Source organism: Stigmatopora argus, chromosome 19 (assembly GCF_051989625.1).
Source record: "Stigmatopora argus isolate UIUO_Sarg chromosome 19, RoL_Sarg_1.0, whole genome shotgun sequence".
Lineage (NCBI taxonomy): Eukaryota > Metazoa > Chordata > Actinopteri > Syngnathiformes > Syngnathidae > Stigmatopora > Stigmatopora argus.
This window is the reverse complement of record NC_135405.1, coordinates 13,715,169-13,737,036: the sequence shown is the minus strand read 5'-3', so window position 1 is coordinate 13,737,036 and position 21,868 is coordinate 13,715,169. Positions and strand designations below refer to the sequence as shown.

Sequence of the window (21,868 nt, the reverse complement as noted above, 5' to 3'; positions counted from 1 at the left end):
TGTTGGTTGGTCAAGTGCGTGTCGTTTCTTTTCTTTTTTAATTATGTATTTATATAGTAGTAATATTATTACTACACTTAAACCTTTGAAAATTACCCCATCAATAAAAGTAGTTAATATCAAGGTCACAAAAAAAGCTTTTCTTAATCACGGAAGAAACAAATGAAGTAATTTTTCATTGTTTATTGATTTTTTTATTCCATTCCATTTTTTTTACACAATGGCAGCATTAAAATTCTAAACTTTTTTGGGGGGGGATTTCAGAATGTGGAGCCCAGAAGCCAGGAACCTCAACGCAGTTTTAGAAAGGCCTCCAGTTCCCCATTCTCAACCGCTACCTCGAACATCACAAAGTCCTAGATGGGGGGAAAAAATGAAAATTAATTATTACACATCTGGAAATTCATGAACAATTCTTTGATCATCCTGCAACTGTGCTGCACCTCTCAAACGGGTTTAGGAGGGAGCCTAATTGCCCAGCCACATTCCTACCAAAAAGCCAATTATAACATTTTAATAGTCCATATGGATTGTAGTTTAAGATCCCACACCCAAAAAGAAAAAAAAGATTTCCATAAAACATCAAGCTTACCCCGCAATATTGGTTCCCGTTGCAAATCTGCGGGGGCAGCGCCGTGGGGTCACCCACGAGGGCCCTCATTTTGTCTTTGGCCTCCTGACTGGCCGCAATGTCCACCTTCTCGTAATTGATACCTTTGCCGTCCAGGGTCATTTCGATCCTTTGCTGCTGTTTCTTCAGCTGGAAGAGAGCATGTTCTCCATGTTAACGTGCATTTTTTCAAGCAAGTTGGCACAAGTCAGGATAAAGAAAGTAGGACGTACCTCCATGTTGCCGGAGACGCTGGTATAATAATAAACGACGCTTCCCATGGTCGGAAAATGGTGATTTAGCAAAAGCACCAGAAAAAAATTGGAGAAAATGCAGACAAGGTGAGCAGGTTTGGGCTTGATATACCTGTGTCTGGCCACGCCCACTTTGTCTAGGTGTGGTTTGTTCACACACATACTAAAATGGGGAAAATGTTCCAGTCAAGTTAGAAAATCCTAAAATGTAATGATACAAAAAAGATTTTTTGATGTAAATGATTAAATAACAACAGGACGTTATGAGTCATTTCCGATGTTTTATTAAAATTAAAATGATTTGAAAATGTTCTTTTTAAATTCATGTTCTTGTTATCCTAAAATGTTTACATTTAAGGGATTCCAGCAGATACGCCAAAAAGCCATTACGCTACAAGTTAGCATTTATAAAATACAAATAAGACCAAAAAAATGAGAAGTATAAAGTAGAAGCGGCTCATCTAGTATTTGACGGTAGGCCATCAAGAGAAAACCAGCGGTTCCAGCTCATAACAAACTCGGCCGGCCAGGTCCTCGGGGACCCTCTCCGCGTCCGCCGCATTTTCTGACTCCGCCTCCGCCTCCGCCGCCGATGGCCGCATCCGAGCGCTTTCCCGGGGGGCGGGCGCGATGCCGTGCCTGGGCGAGGAAGGTCATTTGGAGCGGGAGGGGCCGATCAACGGCTCAAAACGAATTGGGACGGCGTCACGCCGCCATTCGGGGGCGGGGGGGGCGTTTCCCTACCTGTCCTCGAGTCCACCGTCGTCCGCGTCTTGGAAATCCGATTTGGCACCGCTTCCGAACTGGTTGCGGAACTCAATCATGGTGCCTGAAACGGAGAGAAAAACATCTCTGTGACGGCCATAGACGTCCAATTTGCATCTATTTTTCCTATTGGCAAATATATATTGATTTCTATTTTCTAATATTTTGCCTCATTTGCAGCAAGTGGGTTCAGAAATAAATATTGTATTACTCTGTGGATTTTCCACATTTATTTTAATACTATGTAAAAATGAAAAAAAATAAAAAGGGTATTTTTACAGTTAAAAATATATTTATACAGTCAATAGTACCCCTTTTGTGTAATAACAAGAATAACAATATTTAAGTGTAAATGGGAAAAAAATATTTTTTCAGTGAAGTAAACAATCCCCCAAAAATACATGATTAAATATAAAAAAGTATACTTTTTCGTTTTTCTTTTTTTATTTAAAAAATACTATTAAAGAGTGTACGTACTTGGTATTCTTTTTTTTTTCATAAAAATGTCATCAGAAAAAAACTTTTGAAGTATGTATGGAAAAAGTATGTGGATATCATTCAAGGTCAATAAAATAGCTGCCAAGATAAATGGCAAAATAGCAAAAGCCGCCATCCCCGAGTATACGTCCACCCCTGAAAATATCACATTCAAGTATTAGCGCTCACCAGCATGTTGACTCCTCCTCCTCCTCCACAGCAGGTAAGCCACGACGACAACGAGCAGCAGCAACAGCAGCAGCAACCCGCTGACCAGTCCCGAGACCACCGGCGAGGACGCCGTGTCTGCGGATGTTTCCCACCCAAATTCAGAACCCAGGACGAGATCGTCCGTCGCAAGGCTCGGTTCGGGCGACTCACCCACGACGTTGATGTAAAGCGACGTGGAAGGGGCGGACCAAAAAGCTTTGGAGGAGAAGTTGACGGCGAAGAGGCAGACGTAATCTCCCCGGTCCTTCTCGGCCATGTCGGGAAATTGGAAGGAGGCCACGTAGAAGACGCTGTGGCCGAAGGCGGCTTTGGCGGCCGTCACGTTGCTGTCCGTGTTCCTCAGGTAGAAGGTCCCGTGGGGGTACAGCGAGTGGACGGAGCAGGTGACCGAGAAGCCGGCGCCGCGGGTGACCGACACCTCCCGCGGGCTGTACGTCACCATCACTTGGTGGGTGGTCACGGAGATCAGCGGTTTCTCCAGGGAGACTGAAAGAGGAGGCGGAGTCAAAGGTGGAGGTGTACTCGGATGATTCGCCGAAAGACCTTTCGCCGACGGACGTTTGTCCGTCTCTCAAACGTCCGTCGGCGAAACGTCTTTAGGCGAATCATCCGGTCACGCAATTTATTAGTCAACCGTCAATGGCAGCCCGGGAAAAAGCACTCTTGGGCGGGCAGATGTAGCAGAACTGAGCTGTAAAATGACAGCAATCGGGTCAAATCCATCCTAGAACAGCATTTAATGATTAAATACAAATACTGGAGCTCTTTGGACATTAGAACCGAGCCCAGGGAAGTGAATTCCTCGGTAAAATGTTGCGATGAAGTCGCGATGGAGGCAAAAAAAAATGAATCATCCGGTCACGGGTCGAGGCGGATTCAGAGGCGGAGGCACGACGCCGGACGGGAACCCTAACCTTTGACCTCCAGCTCCACGGGATCTCCTTGCGGGAAGTAGATGACGTTGCTCTGGAGCTGCTTCTGGTACTCGCAGAAATAGGAGCCCCGGTGGCTGAAGTTGACTTGGTGCAGGCTGAAGGTGGCCGCCTCGCTCTCGGAAAACTTGCGGGCGCTCCAGCCGCCCTGGAACTTTTTCAGCAAGAAGGTGCCGCCCGTTTGCTCCGTTTGGATGCTGCAGGTGAACTCCACGTTTTGGCCCCAGTGGACCTCGGCCGACGGGCTGACGGCGATGCGGGGTTTCTCCAGGGCGCCTGGGAACCGAACCGGGGCGGAAAAAGGGAAGGTTAAAATTGCCAGCCAAACACGGACAAGGACGGATTGGATGGACAGTTGCTTACTTGGTCACCAAAACAGGGAATGTTAGCATTAGCTCATCCTGTAGCCTACTGATTTACACTCATTCAAAGTCAACTACTTATCTCATTCTACCTGTATAATGACAAAAGCATTCCATTCAACTGATCACAAGTCCTTGATTGGCAGGTCATAGAGAAAATCAGGACAAAAAATGGGACACATTTTGGTGGAATCGAATATTTCAGGCAAAGAAACTGAATCCAATGTCTATATCACGTGTCAAAGTGGCGGCCCGAGGGCCAAATCAGGCCCACCGCATCATTTTGTGCGGCCCGGGAAAGTCAATGATGAGTGCCATTTCTGTTTTAGGATCAAATTAAAACAAGTATATATGTATATTAAATTTCCTGATTTTCCCCTTTTAAATCAATAATTGTCATTTTTTAATCCGTTTTTTCTGTGTTTTTAGTTCAAAAATAATTTTGTAAAATCTAAAAATATATTTAAAAAAAGCTCAAATAAACATTGTTTTAGATCTATAAAAAACTGAATATTCAGGGCCTTTAATCCAGTTCTTTTAATCCATTTATAAAAATTAAAAATAAAAATTAATATCTAAAATGGTCCAGCCCACATGAAATCGAGTTGACGTTAACCCGGCCCGCGAACCAACCCGAGTCTGACACCCCTAGTCTATATCAAACAATATGAATGTGTTAAAAAAATAAAAAAATAATAATAAATTTAAAAAAAGTGGGACTAGATTCCTTTTGAAATTGCCCTTTTTTTCCTTTTGGTAAAAAAAGCCAACTATTTTGCCCTGAAATGTACTCTCACCCAAACAAATGACTCCGGCGTCCTCCGAGTGTCCGCAGTTGTTCTCGCCGAACCGCTGGTGGCTGCAGTGCGTGATGGCCAGCTCCTCGCCTTGACACATCACGTTGTCCAACCAGATGGGGCCGGCGCCCTGGCCAAAGTGGGCGCTGCTGGGGGCGGAGACGGCGTGGCCGCAGCCTAGCTGCCGGCACACCACGTCGGCGGCGCTCACCTCCCACTCGTCGTCGCACACCGTGCCCCACACGCCGGCGTGGAAGACCTCCACTCGGCCGGAACAGCCGCTCCAGCCGCCCACCAGCTGCAACTTGGCTGCCGGCGGAAAGCGGACATTTTGTGTTTTTAGTTTGGGCGGGCGGCTCATTATTTGGGAAATTGGTTTCAATGAGAGAGACCGGTTGGCTGCCCTCTACGTCGAATGGAGAAAATGGCTTTACCTGCGCAGGCCACGCCGGCGTCCCGATCGTGCGGGCACGAGGACGGCGCGAAACCTTGACGCGAGCAGCGCTGGAGTTGGCTGACGTTGGCGAAACAGGCGTCGTCGGCCTCCACTACGGGCCCGCTGCTTTGACCGTAGTGGGCGGCGGCGTGGACGGCGGCCACCCGGCCGCACTCCAGGCGCTCGCACACCGCCTCGGCCTTTTCCCGGGTCCAGTCGGCGTCGCAGACGGAGTGCCAGGTGCCCTGGTGCTGGACCTCCACGGTCCCGGTGCACTCCGTTTCGCTGTGCGCCAAGCGCACCTCCAAGCTATCTGTGGGGAACAAATCCATCCGTCGGCGTTAGCATTAGCGTTAGCCATTTATGGCAGGGGTGTCAGACTTGGGTTGGTTCGCGGGCAGGGTTAACGTCAACTCGATTTCATGTGGGCCGGACTATTTTAGATGTAATATTTAGATTTGTTTATTTATAAATTGATTAAAAGAACTGGATTAAAAGGCCTGAATATTCCGTTTTTTATAGATCTAAAACAATGTTTATTTTAGCTTTTTTTATATATATTTTTAGATTTTACAAAATGATTTTTGAACTAAAAACACAGAAAAAAATGGATTAAAAAATGATTGATTTAAAAGGGGGAAAAAAATCAGGAAATTTAATATACATCTATACTCTTCGTTTTAATTTGATCCTATAACAGAAAGTCGGCACTCTTGATTGACTTTCCCGGGCCGCACAAAATGATGCGGCGGGCCAGATTTGGCCCCCGGGCCACCACTTTGACACATGATTTATGGACACGATGCCTTTCAAATGACCAGCAAGATTACAAAACTCACCCGAACAGACCACGCCGGCCAGCGAGGTGGCGTTGCACGATCTCTCCCGGAAGCCCCGTTGCGGGCACTGCGCCAGCGTGGACTCCATGCCGTTGCACTCGATCTGCTGGATCCAGACGTGGGTCGAACCGCGGCCGAACTCGGTCCCGGCGGTGATCCTGACGGCCCGGCCGCAGCCAAGCTGGCCGCACGCCACCGCCGCGTCGTCCATGTCCCACGATTCCCCGCACACGTCGCCCCAGCGGCCGTCGTGGAAGAACTCCACCCTGCCGGTGCAGCGGTGGCCGCCGCCGGCCAGCCTCAGGTTGCCGGAGCATTGGACGGACGCCTCCCGGGCGTGGTGGCCGCCGCGGGCCTCGTCCCGGAAGGAGCAGCGCGTTAGCGAGGTCTCCCTCCCGTTGCAGTCCACCGCGTAGCCGTGGACGTCGGACCCCGACCCAAAGGATCCCGAAGCCCGGACGGGATCGCCGCAGTCCATCTCGCGGCACACCACGGCCGCTTGGCGCAGGGTCCATTGGACGTCGAAGACGGATGACCAGCGGCCTTGGCGGTAGACCTCCACCCGGCCCGAACACTGGTCGGTGCCGTTTATCAGTCGGATGTTGGCTGAGGAAACCGAGAGAGAGAGAGAGAAAGATCGGAAATTCTAACCGAGACCGGCAGGTCGGTACTTTGTGTCGAGAACTGAAAGTGGTTTGTTTTGAAACGGATCAAAATGAAGCTAAAACTGCCATCTTTCAGGCACGGGTTCTGTCGGGTTTATTCTGGGATGTTTCTATATGTTCATTAAGCATTTTAATAGGTAATAAAGCTATAAATTAATTTGCGCTTTATGTTGGGAGCAAGTAAGCACGAGAACACTTTCCCCCACAGCTGCTTTCGAGGCCAGTTCATTGTTTTCAGGACTATTGACTGAACAGAAACACCTTGTTCCAGGCCGAGGATGTTGATCTACAAGGGGCTCATAAATTGCTTTGACTTGGACTCTGGCAGATGGCGATAATCGCATTATTGTTTAAATATACAGCTGCTTTGTTTACCTTATAAAGAAATTATTATGATTTTCACTTGCACGATGTAACCAGTGTATGTTTAAAGATGTCTCCATGTTGATTAAATTGTATTAATAATTAATCCATCAGGTTATCTAGAGGTGTTTAGCAGGTCTAAAATTGACAGACTTGGTTGCTGAAGTTCATGTCAACAACTGCTTGGATCCAAGATGGCGGCGCGCATGGGTGCAGTGGCTTATGCTCTTTACCAATTTCGTCATATCAATGATGATGACAAAGCCTATGTCCGATTAATATTAACTGAGACTGGTTTGGAGGCTGCATTTTCTCGCAAGGAACCCTAGAAACAAAACCAAATGAACCTAGACCAGCTGAGCCAGACCAGGATCCTGTCAGGCACGGCTGGCAAAGTCCACGTGAAGAACCCAAAGTGTCTCACCCGAACAGACGACGGCGGCGTCCTCGCCGTGATTGCAGTTGTTGTCTCCCAAGGACGAACGGGGGCATTGGAGCAAGGAGGTCTCGTTGCCCAGGCAAGCCACGTCGTCCAGCCAGATGTGACCCCCGCCTTGGCCAAAGTGGGCCCCCGACTTGGCCGTCACGGCCGTGCCGCAGTCCAGGGACCGGCACACCACCTGGGCGTCTCGGATGTCCCAGCCGTCGTCGCACACCGTCCCCCAAACGCCGTCGTGGAAGAACTCCACTCGGCCCGAGCAGCGGTCTGTGCCGTTGACCAGCCGCAGGACGGGATGTCCTGTTGGGACGTGGAGAGGGCCCCGCCCGCCCGCCGTCGGAAGCGAGCCTTCCCCAAACGGGCGCCGGCGGCCACTTACCCGTGCACGAGAGCGAAACCCCCCGACACGAAGCGGGGTTGTCCCGGACGGCGCACTGCGAGAAGGAGGCGGCGTCCCCGGGGCAGGCGCTGGCGAACCTCTTGAGCTGGCTTTCGCCAAAGTAGTGGGGGGATTTGGACGGGTCGCCGCAGTTGAGCGCCTGGCACGCCAGTTGGGCCTCTTTGGTGCCCCAGTCGCGATCGCACAGTTTGCCCCACTCGCCGTGGTGGAAGACCTCCAGGCGGCCGGAGCAGGGCGTGCTTTGGTTGCTCAGTCGAAGTGTTTCTAGGGGGGGGGGGGGGGGGGGAAGAAAGAAATCAGGGCTGTCCGGGTCCGGTAAGCCATCACTTGCAGTCCTCACCCGAGCACACCACGCCGGCGTCTTCGTCGTGGCTGCAGTCGTGCTGGCCCACGCCGCCGTGCTCGCACTCGGACAGCGACTTCTCCTCTCCCGTGCACTCCAAATCGTCCAGCCAGGTCTGATCGTGGCCGACGCCGAAGAAGGCCTTGTACTTGGCTTCCAGCGGGGCGCCGCAGACCATCTCGCGGCAGGCCACGGCGGCCTCCTGGAGGCCCCACTTGTCGTCGCACACCGTCCCCCACTCGTCGGCGTGGAGGATCTCCACCCGGCCGGAGCAGCGGTCGGTGCCGTTGACCAGACGGATGGGTCGGCTGTCTGAAACCCGGAGCAGAATTTATGCGACGACGGTCGGCCACGTGCCGACCACCCTCGCTTACTGAAACAGGAAACGGTGGCGTCCTCGCAGCCTTCCTTGACGGGTCTGTGCGCGCAATGCGCCACGGAGCTCTCGTTGCCCAGGCACGCCATCTTCACCGACAGTTCTTGGCGCGATTGGCCAAAGTCCAGCCGCTGGGGGGGGGGCAGCAGCGGCGCCCCGCAGCTCATCTCCCGGCACAGCACCTTGGATTCGGGCGAGCCCAGCTCGCCGCACATTTTGTTCCAGTGACCGTCGGCGTAGACTTCCAGCCGGCCGTTGCAACGCCCGCTGCCGTTGATGACTCGCAAGTGTTCTGGAAGACACGCGCCGGGGTGGAAATCACACTCGAGAGTCGGCCATCTTAAGGCAGTGCCGGTTCAGCGAGACGGAAGAGGGAGTTGGATTTATCTGACCGCCGTCTTCCGTTTAAGGAACGGCAGCGACGCAAGATGGCCGACGCGCTACAGCAGGGGTCGGGAACCTTTTTGATGGAAAGAGCCATAAACAATTCATATTTTTTTAAATGTTAATCCTTGAGAGCCATGCTCCGAATTGAAAAGTCAACATACATGAAAATGTGTGCCTTTTTTAGTCACTTCAGCACTTTTAAAGTACAAAAAGCCTCAGAAATCTTTTGACAACATTGTTACGTTGTTGCTAATCAATGAGTATCAATGAGAAAATCCATACAAAAGAGTGTAATGGAAAAAAAATGATTATAAAGGCGCTGGGGTAGTGTCCATGCCATAATACCAACGTAACGCTCCTATTCCTGCGCTTTCTCACCGGCAGTTTCCATAGTTTACCTCACAAGGTAGTGGAGAGCCATATGCACCCATCAAAAGAGCCATATGTGGCTCCCGAGCCATAGGTTCCCTACCCCTGCGCTACAGTGATTGAATTCCAAGCGGGTTGCCATGACCGCCACGCCACGCCACGCCACGCCGCGTCCTATCTAAGGATGAGAAGAAAGACTGACCGGAGCAGACGACGGCGGCGTCCTCTTCGTGGCCGCAGTTGTTGTCCCCGAAGGGACGGTGCTGGCACTTGAGGACGGAGGGCTCGTTCCCGGTGCACTGCAAGTCATCCAGCCAGATGGGGCCCGGGGCCGCCCCGAAGCGGCCCCCCTTGAGGGCCAGCAGCGCCGAGCCGCACTGGAGCTCGCGGCACAGCACCCGGGCGCCGTTCATGTCCCAGTAGTCGTCGCAGACGCTGCCCCACTCGCCGGCGTGGAAGACCTCCACTCGTCCCGAGCAGCGCGTGGACGAGGGGCCCGCCAGCCTCACGGTGGCCACCGAGCATTCTGGGAAAAGGCGTCCGTCTGTAGGTCGCTTTCCACGTGCCGTGAGTCCAGATAATGAAAATACTGACCGGTACGGATGAAGAACTGGAAAAGACCTAAAATACAAAGAATTAGCATTGAGATCACGTTATTGTTTTTTCTTTTTCTTTATGCAGATTGACTTTAAAATACTGTCGGATGACCATTTTCCCAAAAATAAATCTATAAATTCTATATATAAACCTATAAATTTTCCTTGCCCAGCTGTTGAAAGGTGAATTGATGAAGGATTTATTTAAAATAATTGACATTGTCAAAATATTGAAATATCAGAAAGTTAAAATTCAATAAAATAATTCTAAATCTAAAATAAAAGTCCTAAAGATGTATATAAAGAATTTTAAATACAATTAATTGAAAAAAAAATCAAACGTAGTAGTGAGTAATAGCAAATAAGTATAATAATCAAATAGAATAAGAGTAAGTGACTTACCGATGGCTAGAAAAAGGAGGTGTTTTTTGCCACAAATGACCTTTGTCATGTCTGGCGAAGATGGTGGTCGCGGTGGTGGTGGTGGTGATGGTGGGAGCAAACCTGCCACGGTTCCAGAAGAAAGAAATTCCAGAAGATGGCGGCGTCTTTGGCCAAAGCCGACGACGTACCTTTCAAGTGCGATCATTTGGGGAACGGGAGCCCCGCGTCCGTTGCACCAAAAAGCTCAAAAATAGAAGATGGCGGCCTCGGACCACTCGCCAAAGATTCTTGTTGACTTTCGCATCAATCATTAAAGGGGATTGCTTGACCCAATAAGGCCACCAAGCGGGAATATTTTGCCCCCCCCGAAAAAATTACAATTTTATCCTTATCAAATGATTTCCTTACCACGAGAAATCTGCAGTACCATTTTTTACGCAATTTATTCAGTTTCGTATTGATTTGAGGATGAAATCTGGCAAAACTAGGTCAGAGGTTAAAGGTCACGGGCCCAACGTACGTCATGCTAGCTGCTAGCGTACATTATGCTAGCCGCTAACGTACGTTATGCTAGCCGCTAGCGTACATTATGGTAGCGTATGTTTATGCTAGCGTACATTATGCTAGCTGCTAGTGTATGCTAGGCTAGCATATGCTGGTTGCATGTTTATAAAATGTAAAGAAGGTTGTTAGGGTCAAAGGTCACAGGGCTCAAATAAATTGGCCTGTATGTTGAAACGGAAGAAGTGACTGGCAACTTGCCCTCTATCGATTCCCGGGTAAATGATTAGAGAGCCGCGTTTTGACGGGAAAGTGCGGGCCAAGAGGGCAGCCAATCGTTGCGCAAGGTTGAAAAGATCACGACGACACCAAAATACCGTTCTTACATTGACTTTATTAGCTGGCAAAGCGGCGGGCGGACGGACGGACGGAAATAGGAGCAAAAATGGCCAGGCACGTGGAAAAAAAATGCGGCGTTGACGGGCTTTTAAAGGGCGTTTCATGTTTGGCGTCTAACAATCCTGTCATTTGAACAGAAGCAAAAAAATTATGGTGGCAACGCGCAATTGTTGGCTAACAAAATCGTTCTAATTGACGACTTGACGGATTGACGGAAGCTTGCGAGTTGAGGCCCAAAAAGGTTAAAACGCTGTTGTCTTCTTTAGATTGGAAGAAGTCCTCGTAATCCTGTCGGGAGGGAAAATCCATTTAATATTTACAATTTTTTGCACAATTAACTCAAGAAAATAATAATATTAAAATAAACCACGTGATTCCTTGCCATAAATACTCAAATAAAAAAATAAAATAAATTCCAACTTCAGATCAGGCCCTTTTTAACATCCTATTAAATGAATAAAAACGTGATAAATTCCCATGGGAAAACCAATTCCGCGAGCCTGTCGCTATGGATTACATCGGCCGGCGAAATCGACGTCGCGTAATCCGCGCTGGGATTACGGCGGGATTACAGGGGTGGCCTGCGCTCCACGGGAGAGCATCAAAAAAAATTCCAATAGCTAGCAAAAGGTATTTGACGTCATATCCGATGGAGCGAGCGACTTACCCCGCAGTAGCGGTCGTCGTTGAAAATCTGCGGGGGCAACGGTTTGCCCTTCTTGGGCTGCTTATCTTTGGGGATGTGCTGGTACATCCACAATTTTTGTTCCTCCAACATGGTGATGTCTACTTCCTGGAATTGAATTCCATTGGACTCCAGGAAGCCCACCACCGCCTGCTGTTGTTTTTTCACCTGCGCACATCAAACAAATGCTTCAAATAATGGACGCGTGCGGGCAGAAGTACGTTTGAGGCGCGTTAATGAGGACGTTGAAGCATGGATTTTGGGTCGGTGGGCACAATGGCGCTTTTGTTTAGGCCCATCCAGCAACAAAACACGTCTGAGCAGACAAGTTTTTTTTCCCTTTTGTTTTCACAATTTAGTTATCCTATTATTATAGCTATAAATTCAAACTAAATGTAAATAAAAGGAGACAAGGGTTAGCTTTAAAAATAAAAATAAATCTATCAAAAGGTGAATCATACAAAGAACTGCCCCGATATGTATTCAAATACAGCGTGCAAGTGAATTGTTCGCACACTGAATGAAGGGATTAACTTGGTTTAAATCCTTTCATTACAGGACAAACGGGGACAAAACAGGACTCCTGAGGACAAAACAAACTCTTTGACTGCCATTGACGGCGAAAGACGTCCAAATCATTTGGCTCGGGATGATTGAGCGATCGCTGCTAGCACAAATGAATTGGACGTTTATCGCCTTGAGTGGCGTTAAAACATGAAAAGTCGTCATGTGATTTAATTAAAAACGTTCAGAGACAATTATTGGCCTCATTGACCCAAATTCTGAACTCGTTCATATTAACGCCGCAGTTTTACTTTTTTTTCGGACAAGTCAGTCAATGTATATCAATGAAAATAACTTTTTAAAACGGAGAATGACTTCTTTAACATAATTAAGAATGTGATGCAATTATAGGTAAACACTTACCGCCACAGAACCACTTGACGAAGCGACGTAAACCTTAAGGTTGACCATTTTAACCATTTTAAAGTAACATTACGGAGATGCCGAGAAAAGGGGAAAGTTTCAATGAAAATTCGGATCAAAATTAGCAAAGAAAAAAGCGTTATGGCGAAATAAAGGAGTTGATAGCGTTAAAGTACAGCGGAGCGTTTGTTATGATGCTCATTTAGCCAAATTGAAAAAACACGCGTTGAGTATAGTTTCAAAATAATACAAACGCAAATTCGTTTCCAGGTTTTTAACATTGTTATGCTTGATAAATTCACGTTTTCTATTTTTAAAAGCAGGACTCGTGTCTGTAATACAGATTTATACAAGGTAATGAGTCAAACTTACGTTATCATCCTGTAATCTCTGACAAATCGGAAAATGATCTTTCTTATTTTGAAAGGGCTACTTTGTCAGAGTACTTTTGTACTTGCTAAATTTGAAATGTTGCACTGATGATCTCAAGCATTGGTGGTTCAGTGGTAGAATTCTCGCCTGCCACGCGGGAGGCCCGGGTTCGATTCCCGGCCAATGCATCATCCTTTTTCTATTGCTTGAAATAAATACCTCATACCGCTAGCTAGAGGAAGACAGGATAGCAATTTTTACCACCACTTGTAAACTCAATTCGACATCGTTTATCCGATTTCTTCTTTTAATTTGTGTATGGACTACTGTTTTATTCATCAATCTATACATATTCCTGTGCAATATGTACAGTATGACACTGACAGGGCTTAAAAAAATAAACATCTGGTGCAGAAATAATGTTTAAAGCCTTTGGACATTTTTCTTTTGATATAGATTTAGTTATAGAGCCATTTCTTTTTTTAAAGGCAATGAAACGAGGTTTTGTTTTGGTTTGTTCGCGTCGTCTATGCAATGGAAGACGAGCAGGTGACGTCACAGAAACGGTTCCCATGCTAACAGAAGCTAGCAATGGCGGTTGTGACTGCTCGGCGTCTCCTTCCCGGCTTATTTTTCATCCATTCGACGGAAATATGTACGCTACTCAAGCTCGCAAAACGGAACACTGCGTTATTTTATTGACAAATAATGCAGGGCTGCTTCCTAGCGCGTTAGCCTAATGAGCTAAGCCTAAACTTTCTGCAGTATTTGTCGTCGTTCGAGCTTCTATAGAAGCTTTCCGCTCTTGAAACTGTCAGTTTATTCCATTACATTGTATTTAAAACGAATATTTATGGGCGATTGATGGCAACGGAGGTAGAAGACGACACCTAACGGTAAGGCACGGCTCACCTGTTGCTATTTATTTGTTTTCATTCTAGCGGCTAGCTAGCCCGTTAGTTTTGTGTGTGAAGGACGTTAAAAAAATGAATTGAACGCTGACTAAGTGGCACTCGGTTATGACAACAATGCGCCTGACAAGAGCAGACGGCGGGGAGGATTTTAGGATAATCCTGTCCAAGATGCTACCCTACATGAGCTAAAAATAAATGTGGAAGTAAGAATGTTAGGAAAGATTATTTGTGTCTGAATCGCCGGTGAGCTCATTTAGAATCTTAATTTGGCGACTGTTGCCATAGAAACAGACTCAAAGTGGATTTGTACTGAAAATCATGTTCAAGAGGTATTAAGACAATCTACATGATAATCATTTATGCTAAATATTCGATCTTAATTGTGGGTCAAGTAAAAGGTGAATTTTGATCAGTCATAACAAACAAGGCTGTCACTAAGGTGTTATACTCATACTAAAAAACCCATCTTGCTATATATACACAAAGAAGTCTTCAGCCAAACCAGTTTGTCTCGTTACGTTGCTTAGCACCAATGTTAAGGTGAATTAATCCTCTTGAAACTAACACCCCCATCCAGTCACTGGAGTGCCGCTTGGGTCGAGCCAAAATGGAGTCCAAGTTCGAGGCTTCCGAAGACGACTGGGACGACAGCCGAAGCCGGCGCTCGTACGGCAGCAGCCGGAGGAGCCGAGCGTCCGCCGCCGGGAACAAGCACAAGCGTTACAAGAACATTCGGAACGGCGTCAAGGATGAAAAAGTCCCGGCCAAAAGCGAACGCTACACCACCGAGCCGGACCAGGCGTCGGACGGGGACGGCAAGGCGGCGTGTTACTCCGACGACTACGAGTCGGAGGGCTCGTTGTCGCCGTATAACAGAGAACGGACTCTCTCTCCGCCGCCGGCCATTCGGACCAATTTCATTTCCACCAGTTCGCCCTACAACACAGGTAGGACTAACGTCAACGTTAGCCAACGAGTTAAAGAACCATTTTGTTATTTTTTTTGTCGTTGTCCACAGCTATGGAAAAGCGAGTTCGAGCCCGTCCTCCGCGTCCCCTCCGGAGTCGCGTGTCGCGCTCGCACAGCAAAGAGTCCCTCCCCGTGAAGAAAGTGGACCCCTTGACCAGGCAAATGCTGTCGGGCCGTATGCTAAAGATCACCGAGATGCAAAACGTCCACGCCGAGCAGAAGCAGCGCATTGCCGACCTGGAGAAGGAGAATCGAATCCTCAAGCGGGTGGGTTCCAAAAAGAGGAGGGAAAGGAGCCGCTTATAATCCGTCGAGTACGACATTTGATCCCATTTGATATTCTGGTCCGCCGGCAGCTTCTTACTCGGCAAGAAAAGGCGCTCCAGAGCTACACGGACGCCGAGAGCAAGATCTCCCAGATGTTGTCGTGCCACGCCAACGAGACGCACGCCTTGCGCGAGCGTCTGCGGCGCACGCGGGAGCGCGAGCGTGCCGCCGAGCGCCGCCTCAAGGAGAAGGAGGACCAGCTTCTGCGGAGCCACGCCACCCTGGGTCGCATGAAGAAGCTGGTGGAGCAGCGAGAACTGGGGGCGCGAGAAGATCTCAGTTCCAAGTTGGATCAGGAGAGGGGCCGTACGTACCAGGCAGAGCTGAAGATCAAGGTACGGACTGAGTCCTCCAGGGAGGTTGGCCACGTCAGACCCACCTACACCTAGGTACGTGCCCTCGTAGTTATTTTACGTCGAACGTGGTCGTCTACGTGCTTGCAGGAACTGGAGAAGAACATGGAGCTGAACCAACACAGCCACCAGAGGCAGCTGGCTGCCGAGAAGAAGAAGATGCTGAGCGCGCAGGAAGAGATCCGGACTCTTCAAAAAGAGCTGGAGCAACTGACACTTAAACTCCGGGTGCCTATACACAGAGCCACCACGGCACGCCGGAGGCACTTTTTCAAAAACGCTGCCGTGTCTTCCAGGAAAAAGAACGGGAGCTGGAAACCATGAATATTTACGCTCACCGAATGGGGAAGATCTCGCCCAGGAAAGTCACGGACGCCGACGCCAAATCACCAAAACGTAAGGCAAAGATCTGGACCGATGAGGAGAGTACGTGAGGGTGACGTTGGCTTTTTTTTTTTGTTGCGGGGAAGCGTGCGGCAGGGCGCACAACAAGGCGGTGCAGACGGAAGAACGCGACAGCAGCCCCGAGTTCCCCTCCCCGCCGCCGCCACCCGCCTCGCTGGAGGACCGCGGGCCGGCGCCCGACGGCTACCTGTCGCTCAAGGTAACGACGGCGTTCCGGGTGGGCGTGGCCAACGCCCACGATATGGTTTTTTTGTGTGGCTACCAGGCGGACGTGGGAGAAAGCCAGCCCAAACCGGACGAGGAACGTCCGGAGAAGGCCAGCAAAGGCTTGAAATTCGCAGAGGAAACCAAGGAGACGGCGGACACGGGACGCCAATCTAAAGATAGTGAGAAGAGAAAATGGTTGCCAGGGGGGCGGGGCATAAGCGTCCAATGGGATTAAAGGAATCACATTTCCACAGATTGGGAAAAGGAAGCCACGGGAGGCGATTTCGTCAGCTTCCTGAGCCACTCGCTCAAGAGCGCCCGCAAGGACGCCGAACGCCGGCGGACCAACCCGGACGGCGGGGACGCCGGCGAGTCGCGGCGGCGCAAAGACCAGCTGCTGGCCAAGATGCGGGAAATCGACCTCCAGAACGAAGGCCCCGTTTTCGTCAACTCGCCGGCGTCCAGCGGCGAGACGCCGTCCCGCCGCTGGAGCCTGCGCTCGCTCAGGTCCGACGACGAGCCCCCGTTCGGAAGCTACGCGCCGGCCTTTGGGAGCCCCGGGCGGAAGGCCGCCGGCGGGGAGGACGGCAGCCACGCCTTGAAGGCCATCGGCGTCTTCAGCCTGAAGACGGCCGCGGTTTCCGAGGACAAGAGCAAGAAGTCGGCGCTCATGCAGCAGCTGTTCGGATCTCTGGCGGCGGCCAACTCGAGCGAGGCGCGCAAGACGGACCTGCTGGAGCGCGCGGCTAGCGGCGACGTTAGCGCGCGGGGAGGCTCGCTCGCGTCCGGACGCTTGGGCTTTAGCGCGCCGCCCTCTCGCCACGTGGTGGAGAGTCGGCCCGCCATACGGGCCGTGGCGTCCTTCGACGAGGACATCGAAGAGCTGACGTTGTAGCGGCCGCGCTGACGCGCAAATTACTCAGGTTTTTTTGAAACCCGTATTTTTCTCTTTTTAAACGGTCGTCGGATTTACAGCTATCCAAAATTACTACAGATAATAAAAATGTATTACAAAAAAAAAAACAATCCTACAATTGTCACTGCTTGTTTTGTTAGCGTTAATCTTTGCTAGCTACCCTTGACTTTTTCTTCGCTCACAAAACAACCACCAAAGTGTTTTTAAGATATTTTTACGTATGAATTATCAAGAAATATATCAATGTAAGAAATGAGTTTTTGTCACATTGTTTGTCTGCACTTTTTACTCGCTTAGCAAACAACCACTAAAGCGCGTTTCTTGGACCTTTTTGTATATATATTGTGATGTTTATAGTATGTGGATACATTTGTTTTGTTAATCCAAATTCTCTTGTAAAATAAAAGACTTTTCCATTTTGATGGAGAAAGATAACCCTTTGTTTTTGTTTTAATGATTAGGATGATAACCTTACAGGAGGCCAATTTCTTCGCTAAATGTGAACATTTTTTATTGCCATTATTTGACAGAGGATAATAAGAAGGCCAAAAAATGTTGAAAAAGTAGCTGTTCTTTAATCAACATGGGCAGCCGCGTCAAGACACAAATGCGAGTACAGAACTCCAAACAATCGGCTTGACAAACAAGCGGCCATTTTGGCTCCATTTTTGGGCGGACCGAACAAAGTAGAAAAGCGTCAACGGTAGAAATTGGTGACTATTCAAAGGATTACTGCACACTGAAAATGAAGTGGGGAGGGAATAAAGTCTTTTTTGTTTTTAAAGTGTCAGTCTAGACTCCATTTTGTGAGGGTTTGTCGCTACAGTGGCTTACAGCGTTGGCAGATACTGCCTATAAGTGAGCACCAAAATAGTAAAAAAAAAAAAATGTGTCGACTGCATGTAAGTGCATTTGATTGGACTCGATTTGACGACTGACCTGGGCCCGCCCGTTAGGGGGCGGCGCCTTCGCCGTCCATGCTGCAGCCCAGCGCCTCGATGTCGTTGCTGATGTCGCTGATCATGCGGTCCCACTCGTCGCCCTCCGACGTCTCCTCGGGACCCTCGTCGGAGGCGGCGCCGTCGCCGTTCCCGTCCGCCGGCTCGTCGGCGCCGGCCGCGTCAGAGGCGGCCGCCGCCCGACGGTAGCGGCCGAAGCTGTCGGTGATGATGCCGCGGCCGTCTTTGACGCCGATGGTCTCCAGGAAGTTTTCAAAGTGTTGGCTGTCCTTTTCGGGGATGAAGGGACGCAGGCCTGAGGAAACCAAACTCAAGTTGCTCAACTCGTTTGCATTAAGGCGATAAGGGGCGGCGCCCGCCCCTTTTGGAGGAGGAGCCATCCTACCGAGCAGGAGGAACTTGCGGCTGTCTCCGTAGAGCTGGCGCAGGTTGATGCAGAACTCGTGGATGGACGCGCCGTTGCGGTACTCGTGCAGCAGCGCCGCAAACTGCTGGATTTCTTGCGACGACAGCTTCGTGCGGAGCTGGGCGACAGGAGGTGGGCGGGGCGTTAAGGCACGGACGCCGATGGCTGGTCGGCCCTATTCGGAAGAGTTTATCCGAAGTGTACCGTGGTCATGTAGTCCTGGAGTAGCTCGGCGGCCGTGGCGCTCAGGTCCCCTTCGCTGGCCGTCTCGGCCTGAGAGGAGGCGGGGCCGGAAGCGGGCGCGGCGGCGTCCGGCGACGCCTGGAAAGGACTTGGCGAGGAGAAAAGGTCTCTCTGAGAAGAGTACGGAGCGCTTTGGCGTCAAAGGCGAGGAAAGTCCATCTTACAAAGGGCCGCCGTCGTCGCTTTCCGGCGCTTCTTTAATGTCCAATTTGCTTGACGAATCATCTGAGGAACAATTTCCAGCTTCATTACAGTCTTCTTTTACGATGAAAAATATGCATTTTATTTTTCGTTAACATTTCATATGATTTCTTTGACTATTTTCAATGTCATTTTCTACATGGAGTCTAAAAAATGCAAATTTTTCCACTGAGCACCAATTTCCAGGCCATTTTTTGGAAGCTCACCGCTGTAGAGAGAAAGATGTCTGGTGGGCGTGGTGGCGCCGTCAAAGATGGCTCGGTCCAGAAAGTCGATGGTGGACTCGGTGTAGACGATTTGAAAGACCTGGCTCAGCAGGAGGCACAGTTCCTCTGCCGCCGCCTGACAGACGGGGATTGGAAAAGACCCACGGTGAGGAAGAAAAGACCCACGGTGAGGACCGGGAGAAGAAGCCAAAGTCACCTTGTTGTCGACGGCGAGGACGAGCAGGCAGCAGACTTCCACCAGCACGGCGCCGCTCTCCGACAAGGAGCTCAGCGTCTGGGATTTGTTGAGGTCGGGACAGGAGCTGGGACACGGGGAGCCTCCGGATTCTTGGGCTGAGAACAATGGTCGATAACCATGGTCATTTTGGGCCAGAATCAACGCTACCAAATTCCTTGTAAACATAAACCATTCCTCATTTCGATTTTTTTTCTTGGAATTTTTCAGTGCATATTAATTTTTTATGAACTCGCCAATTTATCAACTATTTAACGGCCATTGATAACGCTAGGTGCCCAATCGGTTTGAAGCGGGAGGGCCGACAGCCCTCAAACCGTTTTCTTCATCGTACCCGTCTTGAGAACCACCAGGTGCAAAGAGTCGTCGCGGATGTACGAGACGGCGGCGATGTCGTGGATGGGCACCCTCAGGATGATGTCCTCGCCGTCGCGCCACACCAGCTTGACGTTGTACGCCGATAGGCTTACCACCGCGTCCTGCTCTGACGTCAGTTGGCCCGCCAACTGATGAGACTTCTGCAAAAAAAAAAAAAAAAAAATAGCTTGAGCGGGGCCCGTCGAGCTCGCGGAACCTTCTTCGCCGCTTACTCTGGCGTCGTCTATGAGCTGGAGAACTTCGGTCCTGCTCGACGGGTTCAAGTATCCAGGCACGGATGTTAGCTGGCCCAGATACTAGCCAAAACACACAAGCGTGTCCATCAAGTTGGAGTCAGAGAAGAAAAAGTATGTTTCAGTATTTCGGCCTTACTTTGACTTCCTTCTCGATGTAGTCGTTGAGCAGGACGTCGGGGTCGATGCGGTGGTCGGGTTGCGACAGCGAGACGGTGTGGAGTGCCCGGCGCTCCGTCGTCGACTTCTCCTGCGCCTTCTTGTCCCGCCCCTTTTCGCCCTTCAGGAAGACCCGCTTGAAGGGCGACACGATACCGGGCTGAAGGGGGGAAAAAAGAAGACCACGGGTAAGTAAATGTGGGCTGAAAAGGAAGAAGCAAGCCAAGACGGAGCTACAAATTGTAAAGAAAAGAAAAACACGACCCTACCTCATAATCCATGAGCGCCGACAGCGGCAAAATTGAGAGTTAGCCGCTTACAAAAATTAAAAAAAAAAAATCATACAAATTGACAACCGTCTCACTCGCACAACCAAAACAAAAACTAAAAGGGGAAGTTGCTCGCCGCAGCATCCTGTGACGACAGCGGCGCTCAAACTTGACGACGGCAGTTTACGTTGCATAATTTAATACGGTGCAGCTAAACGCCGCTAGTGCATTAACATTGTATGCTATCTTGAGAAAGGTGAGCGCAGACTTATTGTATTTCAGCACGCACAACAAATTAAAAGGCAAGAAGAAAGTTGCTAGCATGCTATTATTTTTAAAGACAACATTTTGGAAAATAGTTTAATAGGAAATTGGTTGAGAGATGGTTTATCTTCCAGTAGTTTCTCCATTGGTAGTCATTATTTTGATTAAAAAACGACTCAAAATACCCCAAAATGAGCAGGTACATGCGCCAAAATCATCTGAAAGTGACACAAATTTACTAGGCAGTGGCCCGTCATCAACAAAAAACAAATTTGATAAGCAGAAAGGGCAGGTAAGACATTTGATTAGGTAATGACGACATGGCCTATGTCCGATTATTATTATTATTATTATTATAAAATTGGCTTTACATTACCACGGCTATTATTGACGAGAACACAATGTCGCCGTCTAGCGGAAAAAAAGAAAACTACACGCACTGGTGACATCACTGCATAAGCCTGCTGACAAAACAGAGCATAATAAGCATGTATTGCCTTATGGAAATTAAAAAAATACACATTTACAGAGGTCACGATGAGCGCGTTATTTAGCATGAATGGGGTAATATGACCATGGCGCTGTAAAGCTAAATTTCGGCACACCAGTAATAAACCTGTTGTTATTGACCAATAAACACTATATTTGTATAATATTTGGCACAGGTAAAGCACTATGCCATGTCTATTTTACAAGCCACGCAAAACCTAAGTCTCAATCTCAACGCGTTCCACGAGCTAACTTGTGTTAGCAAGCAGGTGGGCGACAGAAAAATAAAGTGTTCGCTTACCTTTTTCACTTTTTTCACATCTTCCTCCATTTCTAGGACAAGATAGTCTTCTTCATGTTCATCTCGTCGTCTCCTCCGACGCCCAAGCAAGACACGACATTACCAAAACGAAGCTTTTTTCCAAGACCGGGAACTCCTTCCGACGGTATCTTAGCTCGTTAGCCTAGCATGGTTAAAGTCAGGCTGAATTTTCGAGCCATTCTTATTTTTGGACGCTACCAAAAGTCGTTGCGCGTGGGGACGAAATACGAGCTTTTAAACGTTAAACAGACGCGTGTTTTTTAGCTACACGCTTCGGTGAATTAGCCGAAAACAAAGTCGAACAAAACAGCCCAAACTTTTTAACCGTGCCGCCATTTTGGGCGTAAAATGCGGTACAATACGCACAGCAGCGCCCCAAGCGGTGGCATCGTCAGCGTGCAAGTTTGGGGATTTTTTTCCAATGAAAATCATAACAAAAACCGGAAAAAAATGCACAAAACCATGTCCAGTTTAAAGTGTGAT

General features: G+C 49.1%; 5 protein-coding genes and 1 non-coding gene across 7 annotated transcripts; 2 read left to right on the top strand and 4 right to left on the bottom strand.

Moving 5' to 3' along the window:
- Positions 1-168: 168 nt before the first annotated feature.
- LOC144064763 (SH3 domain-binding glutamic acid-rich-like protein 3) lies at positions 169-1,026 on the bottom strand. Its single transcript, XM_077587560.1, has 3 exons — positions 844-1,026; positions 593-760; positions 169-356 (listed from the first exon to the last, which is right to left on the bottom strand). The coding sequence occupies exons 1-3, from the start codon at positions 1,024-1,026 to the stop codon at positions 291-293; spliced, it is 417 nt and encodes a 138-aa protein (XP_077443686.1). The 3' UTR covers positions 169-290.
- A 106-nt stretch (positions 1,027-1,132) lies between these two features.
- LOC144064762 (scavenger receptor cysteine-rich type 1 protein M130-like) lies at positions 1,133-10,369 on the bottom strand. 2 transcript variants are annotated; one of them, XM_077587559.1, is made up of 16 exons: positions 10,214-10,369; positions 10,044-10,145; positions 9,640-9,666; positions 9,248-9,571; positions 8,288-8,581; positions 7,911-8,225; positions 7,550-7,834; positions 7,156-7,470; positions 5,704-6,309; positions 4,863-5,177; positions 4,429-4,737; positions 3,252-3,545; positions 2,488-2,823; positions 2,296-2,412; positions 1,609-1,693; positions 1,133-1,503 (listed from the first exon to the last, which is right to left on the bottom strand). In XM_077587559.1, exons 2-16 carry the CDS (start codon positions 10,090-10,092, stop codon positions 1,347-1,349), a joined length of 3,828 nt encoding a protein of 1,275 aa, XP_077443685.1. In that variant the 5' UTR covers positions 10,093-10,145; positions 10,214-10,369; the 3' UTR covers positions 1,133-1,346. The 2 variants fall into 2 exon arrangements, with proteins under 2 accessions (XP_077443685.1, XP_077443683.1); XM_077587557.1 differs by having other exon boundaries at positions 10,044-10,327.
- A 531-nt stretch (positions 10,370-10,900) lies between these two features.
- sh3bgrl2 (SH3 domain binding glutamate-rich protein like 2) lies at positions 10,901-12,772 on the bottom strand. The gene is made up of 3 exons (XM_077587281.1): positions 12,538-12,772; positions 11,593-11,778; positions 10,901-11,213 (listed from the first exon to the last, which is right to left on the bottom strand). The coding sequence occupies exons 1-3, from the start codon at positions 12,592-12,594 to the stop codon at positions 11,100-11,102; spliced, it is 357 nt and encodes a 118-aa protein (XP_077443407.1). The 5' UTR covers positions 12,595-12,772; the 3' UTR covers positions 10,901-11,099.
- A 254-nt stretch (positions 12,773-13,026) lies between these two features.
- On the top strand, positions 13,027-13,097 carry trnag-gcc (transfer RNA glycine (anticodon GCC)). The gene has a single exon. It is a non-coding gene; the product is annotated as a tRNA-Gly (tRNA).
- Positions 13,098-13,387: 290 nt separating this feature from the next.
- On the top strand, positions 13,388-17,435 carry lca5 (lebercilin LCA5). Its single transcript, XM_077587939.1, has 9 exons — positions 13,388-13,805; positions 14,401-14,770; positions 14,842-15,059; positions 15,149-15,454; positions 15,563-15,700; positions 15,769-15,868; positions 15,943-16,076; positions 16,143-16,279; positions 16,322-17,435. The coding sequence occupies exons 2-9, from the start codon at positions 14,431-14,433 to the stop codon at positions 16,977-16,979; spliced, it is 2,031 nt and encodes a 676-aa protein (XP_077444065.1). The 5' UTR covers positions 13,388-13,805; positions 14,401-14,430; the 3' UTR covers positions 16,980-17,435.
- Positions 17,436-17,553: 118 nt separating this feature from the next.
- On the bottom strand, positions 17,554-21,748 carry ccm2 (CCM2 scaffold protein). Its single transcript, XM_077587569.1, has 10 exons — positions 21,365-21,748; positions 20,022-20,201; positions 19,862-19,945; positions 19,606-19,789; positions 19,233-19,369; positions 19,016-19,151; positions 18,773-18,833; positions 18,570-18,696; positions 18,345-18,483; positions 17,554-18,254 (listed from the first exon to the last, which is right to left on the bottom strand). The coding sequence occupies exons 1-10, from the start codon at positions 21,392-21,394 to the stop codon at positions 17,953-17,955; spliced, it is 1,380 nt and encodes a 459-aa protein (XP_077443695.1). The 5' UTR covers positions 21,395-21,748; the 3' UTR covers positions 17,554-17,952.
- Positions 21,749-21,868: the final 120 nt, after the last annotated feature.

What these genes read in the sequence shown, in the direction of transcription:
- LOC144064762 (XM_077587557.1), bottom strand. Translation starts at nt 10,230, where the DNA reads ATGATCGCACTTGAAAGGTACGTCGTCGGCTTTGGCCAAAGACGCCGC. An exon ending in CCTCCTTTTTCTAGCCATCG is followed by an intron (nt 9,667 to 10,043) that starts GTAAGTCACTTA and finishes TTTGTATTTTAG; the next exon opens with GTCTTTTCCAGTTCTTCATC. An exon ending in GGTTTCGCTCTCGTGCACGG is followed by an intron (nt 7,471 to 7,549) that starts GTAAGTGGCCGC and finishes ACGTCCCAACAG; the next exon opens with GACATCCCGTCCTGCGGCTG.
- LOC144064763 (XM_077587560.1), bottom strand. Translation starts at nt 1,026, where the DNA reads ATGTGTGTGAACAAACCACACCTAGACAAAGTGGGCGTGGCCAGACAC. An exon ending in GCGTCTCCGGCAACATGGAG is followed by an intron (nt 761 to 843) that starts GTACGTCCTACT and finishes GCTCTCTTCCAG; the next exon opens with CTGAAGAAACAGCAGCAAAG. An exon ending in ACGGGAACCAATATTGCGGG is followed by an intron (nt 357 to 592) that starts GTAAGCTTGATG and finishes CCCCCCATCTAG; the next exon opens with GACTTTGTGATGTTCGAGGT.
- ccm2 (XM_077587569.1), bottom strand. Translation starts at nt 21,394, where the DNA reads ATGGAGGAAGATGTGAAAAAAGTGAAAAAG. An exon ending in ACATCGAGAAGGAAGTCAAA is followed by an intron (nt 19,946 to 20,021) that starts GTAAGGCCGAAA and finishes TGTTTTGGCTAG; the next exon opens with TATCTGGGCCAGCTAACATC. An exon ending in AGCTCATAGACGACGCCAGA is followed by an intron (nt 19,790 to 19,861) that starts GTAAGCGGCGAA and finishes TTTTTTTTGCAG; the next exon opens with AAGTCTCATCAGTTGGCGGG.
- sh3bgrl2 (XM_077587281.1), bottom strand. Translation starts at nt 12,594, where the DNA reads ATGGTTAAAATGGTCAACCTTAAGGTTTACGTCGCTTCGTCAAGTGGT. An exon ending in CGTCAAGTGGTTCTGTGGCG is followed by an intron (nt 11,779 to 12,537) that starts GTAAGTGTTTAC and finishes TGATGTGCGCAG; the next exon opens with GTGAAAAAACAACAGCAGGC. An exon ending in ACGACGACCGCTACTGCGGG is followed by an intron (nt 11,214 to 11,592) that starts GTAAGTCGCTCG and finishes CCCTCCCGACAG; the next exon opens with GATTACGAGGACTTCTTCCA.
- lca5 (XM_077587939.1), top strand. Translation starts at nt 14,431, where the DNA reads ATGGAGTCCAAGTTCGAGGCTTCCGAAGACGACTGGGACGACAGCCGA. An exon ending in AGGCAGAGCTGAAGATCAAG is followed by an intron (nt 15,455 to 15,562) that starts GTACGGACTGAG and finishes ACGTGCTTGCAG; the next exon opens with GAACTGGAGAAGAACATGGA. An exon ending in CGACGCCAAATCACCAAAAC is followed by an intron (nt 15,869 to 15,942) that starts GTAAGGCAAAGA and finishes GTTGCGGGGAAG; the next exon opens with CGTGCGGCAGGGCGCACAAC.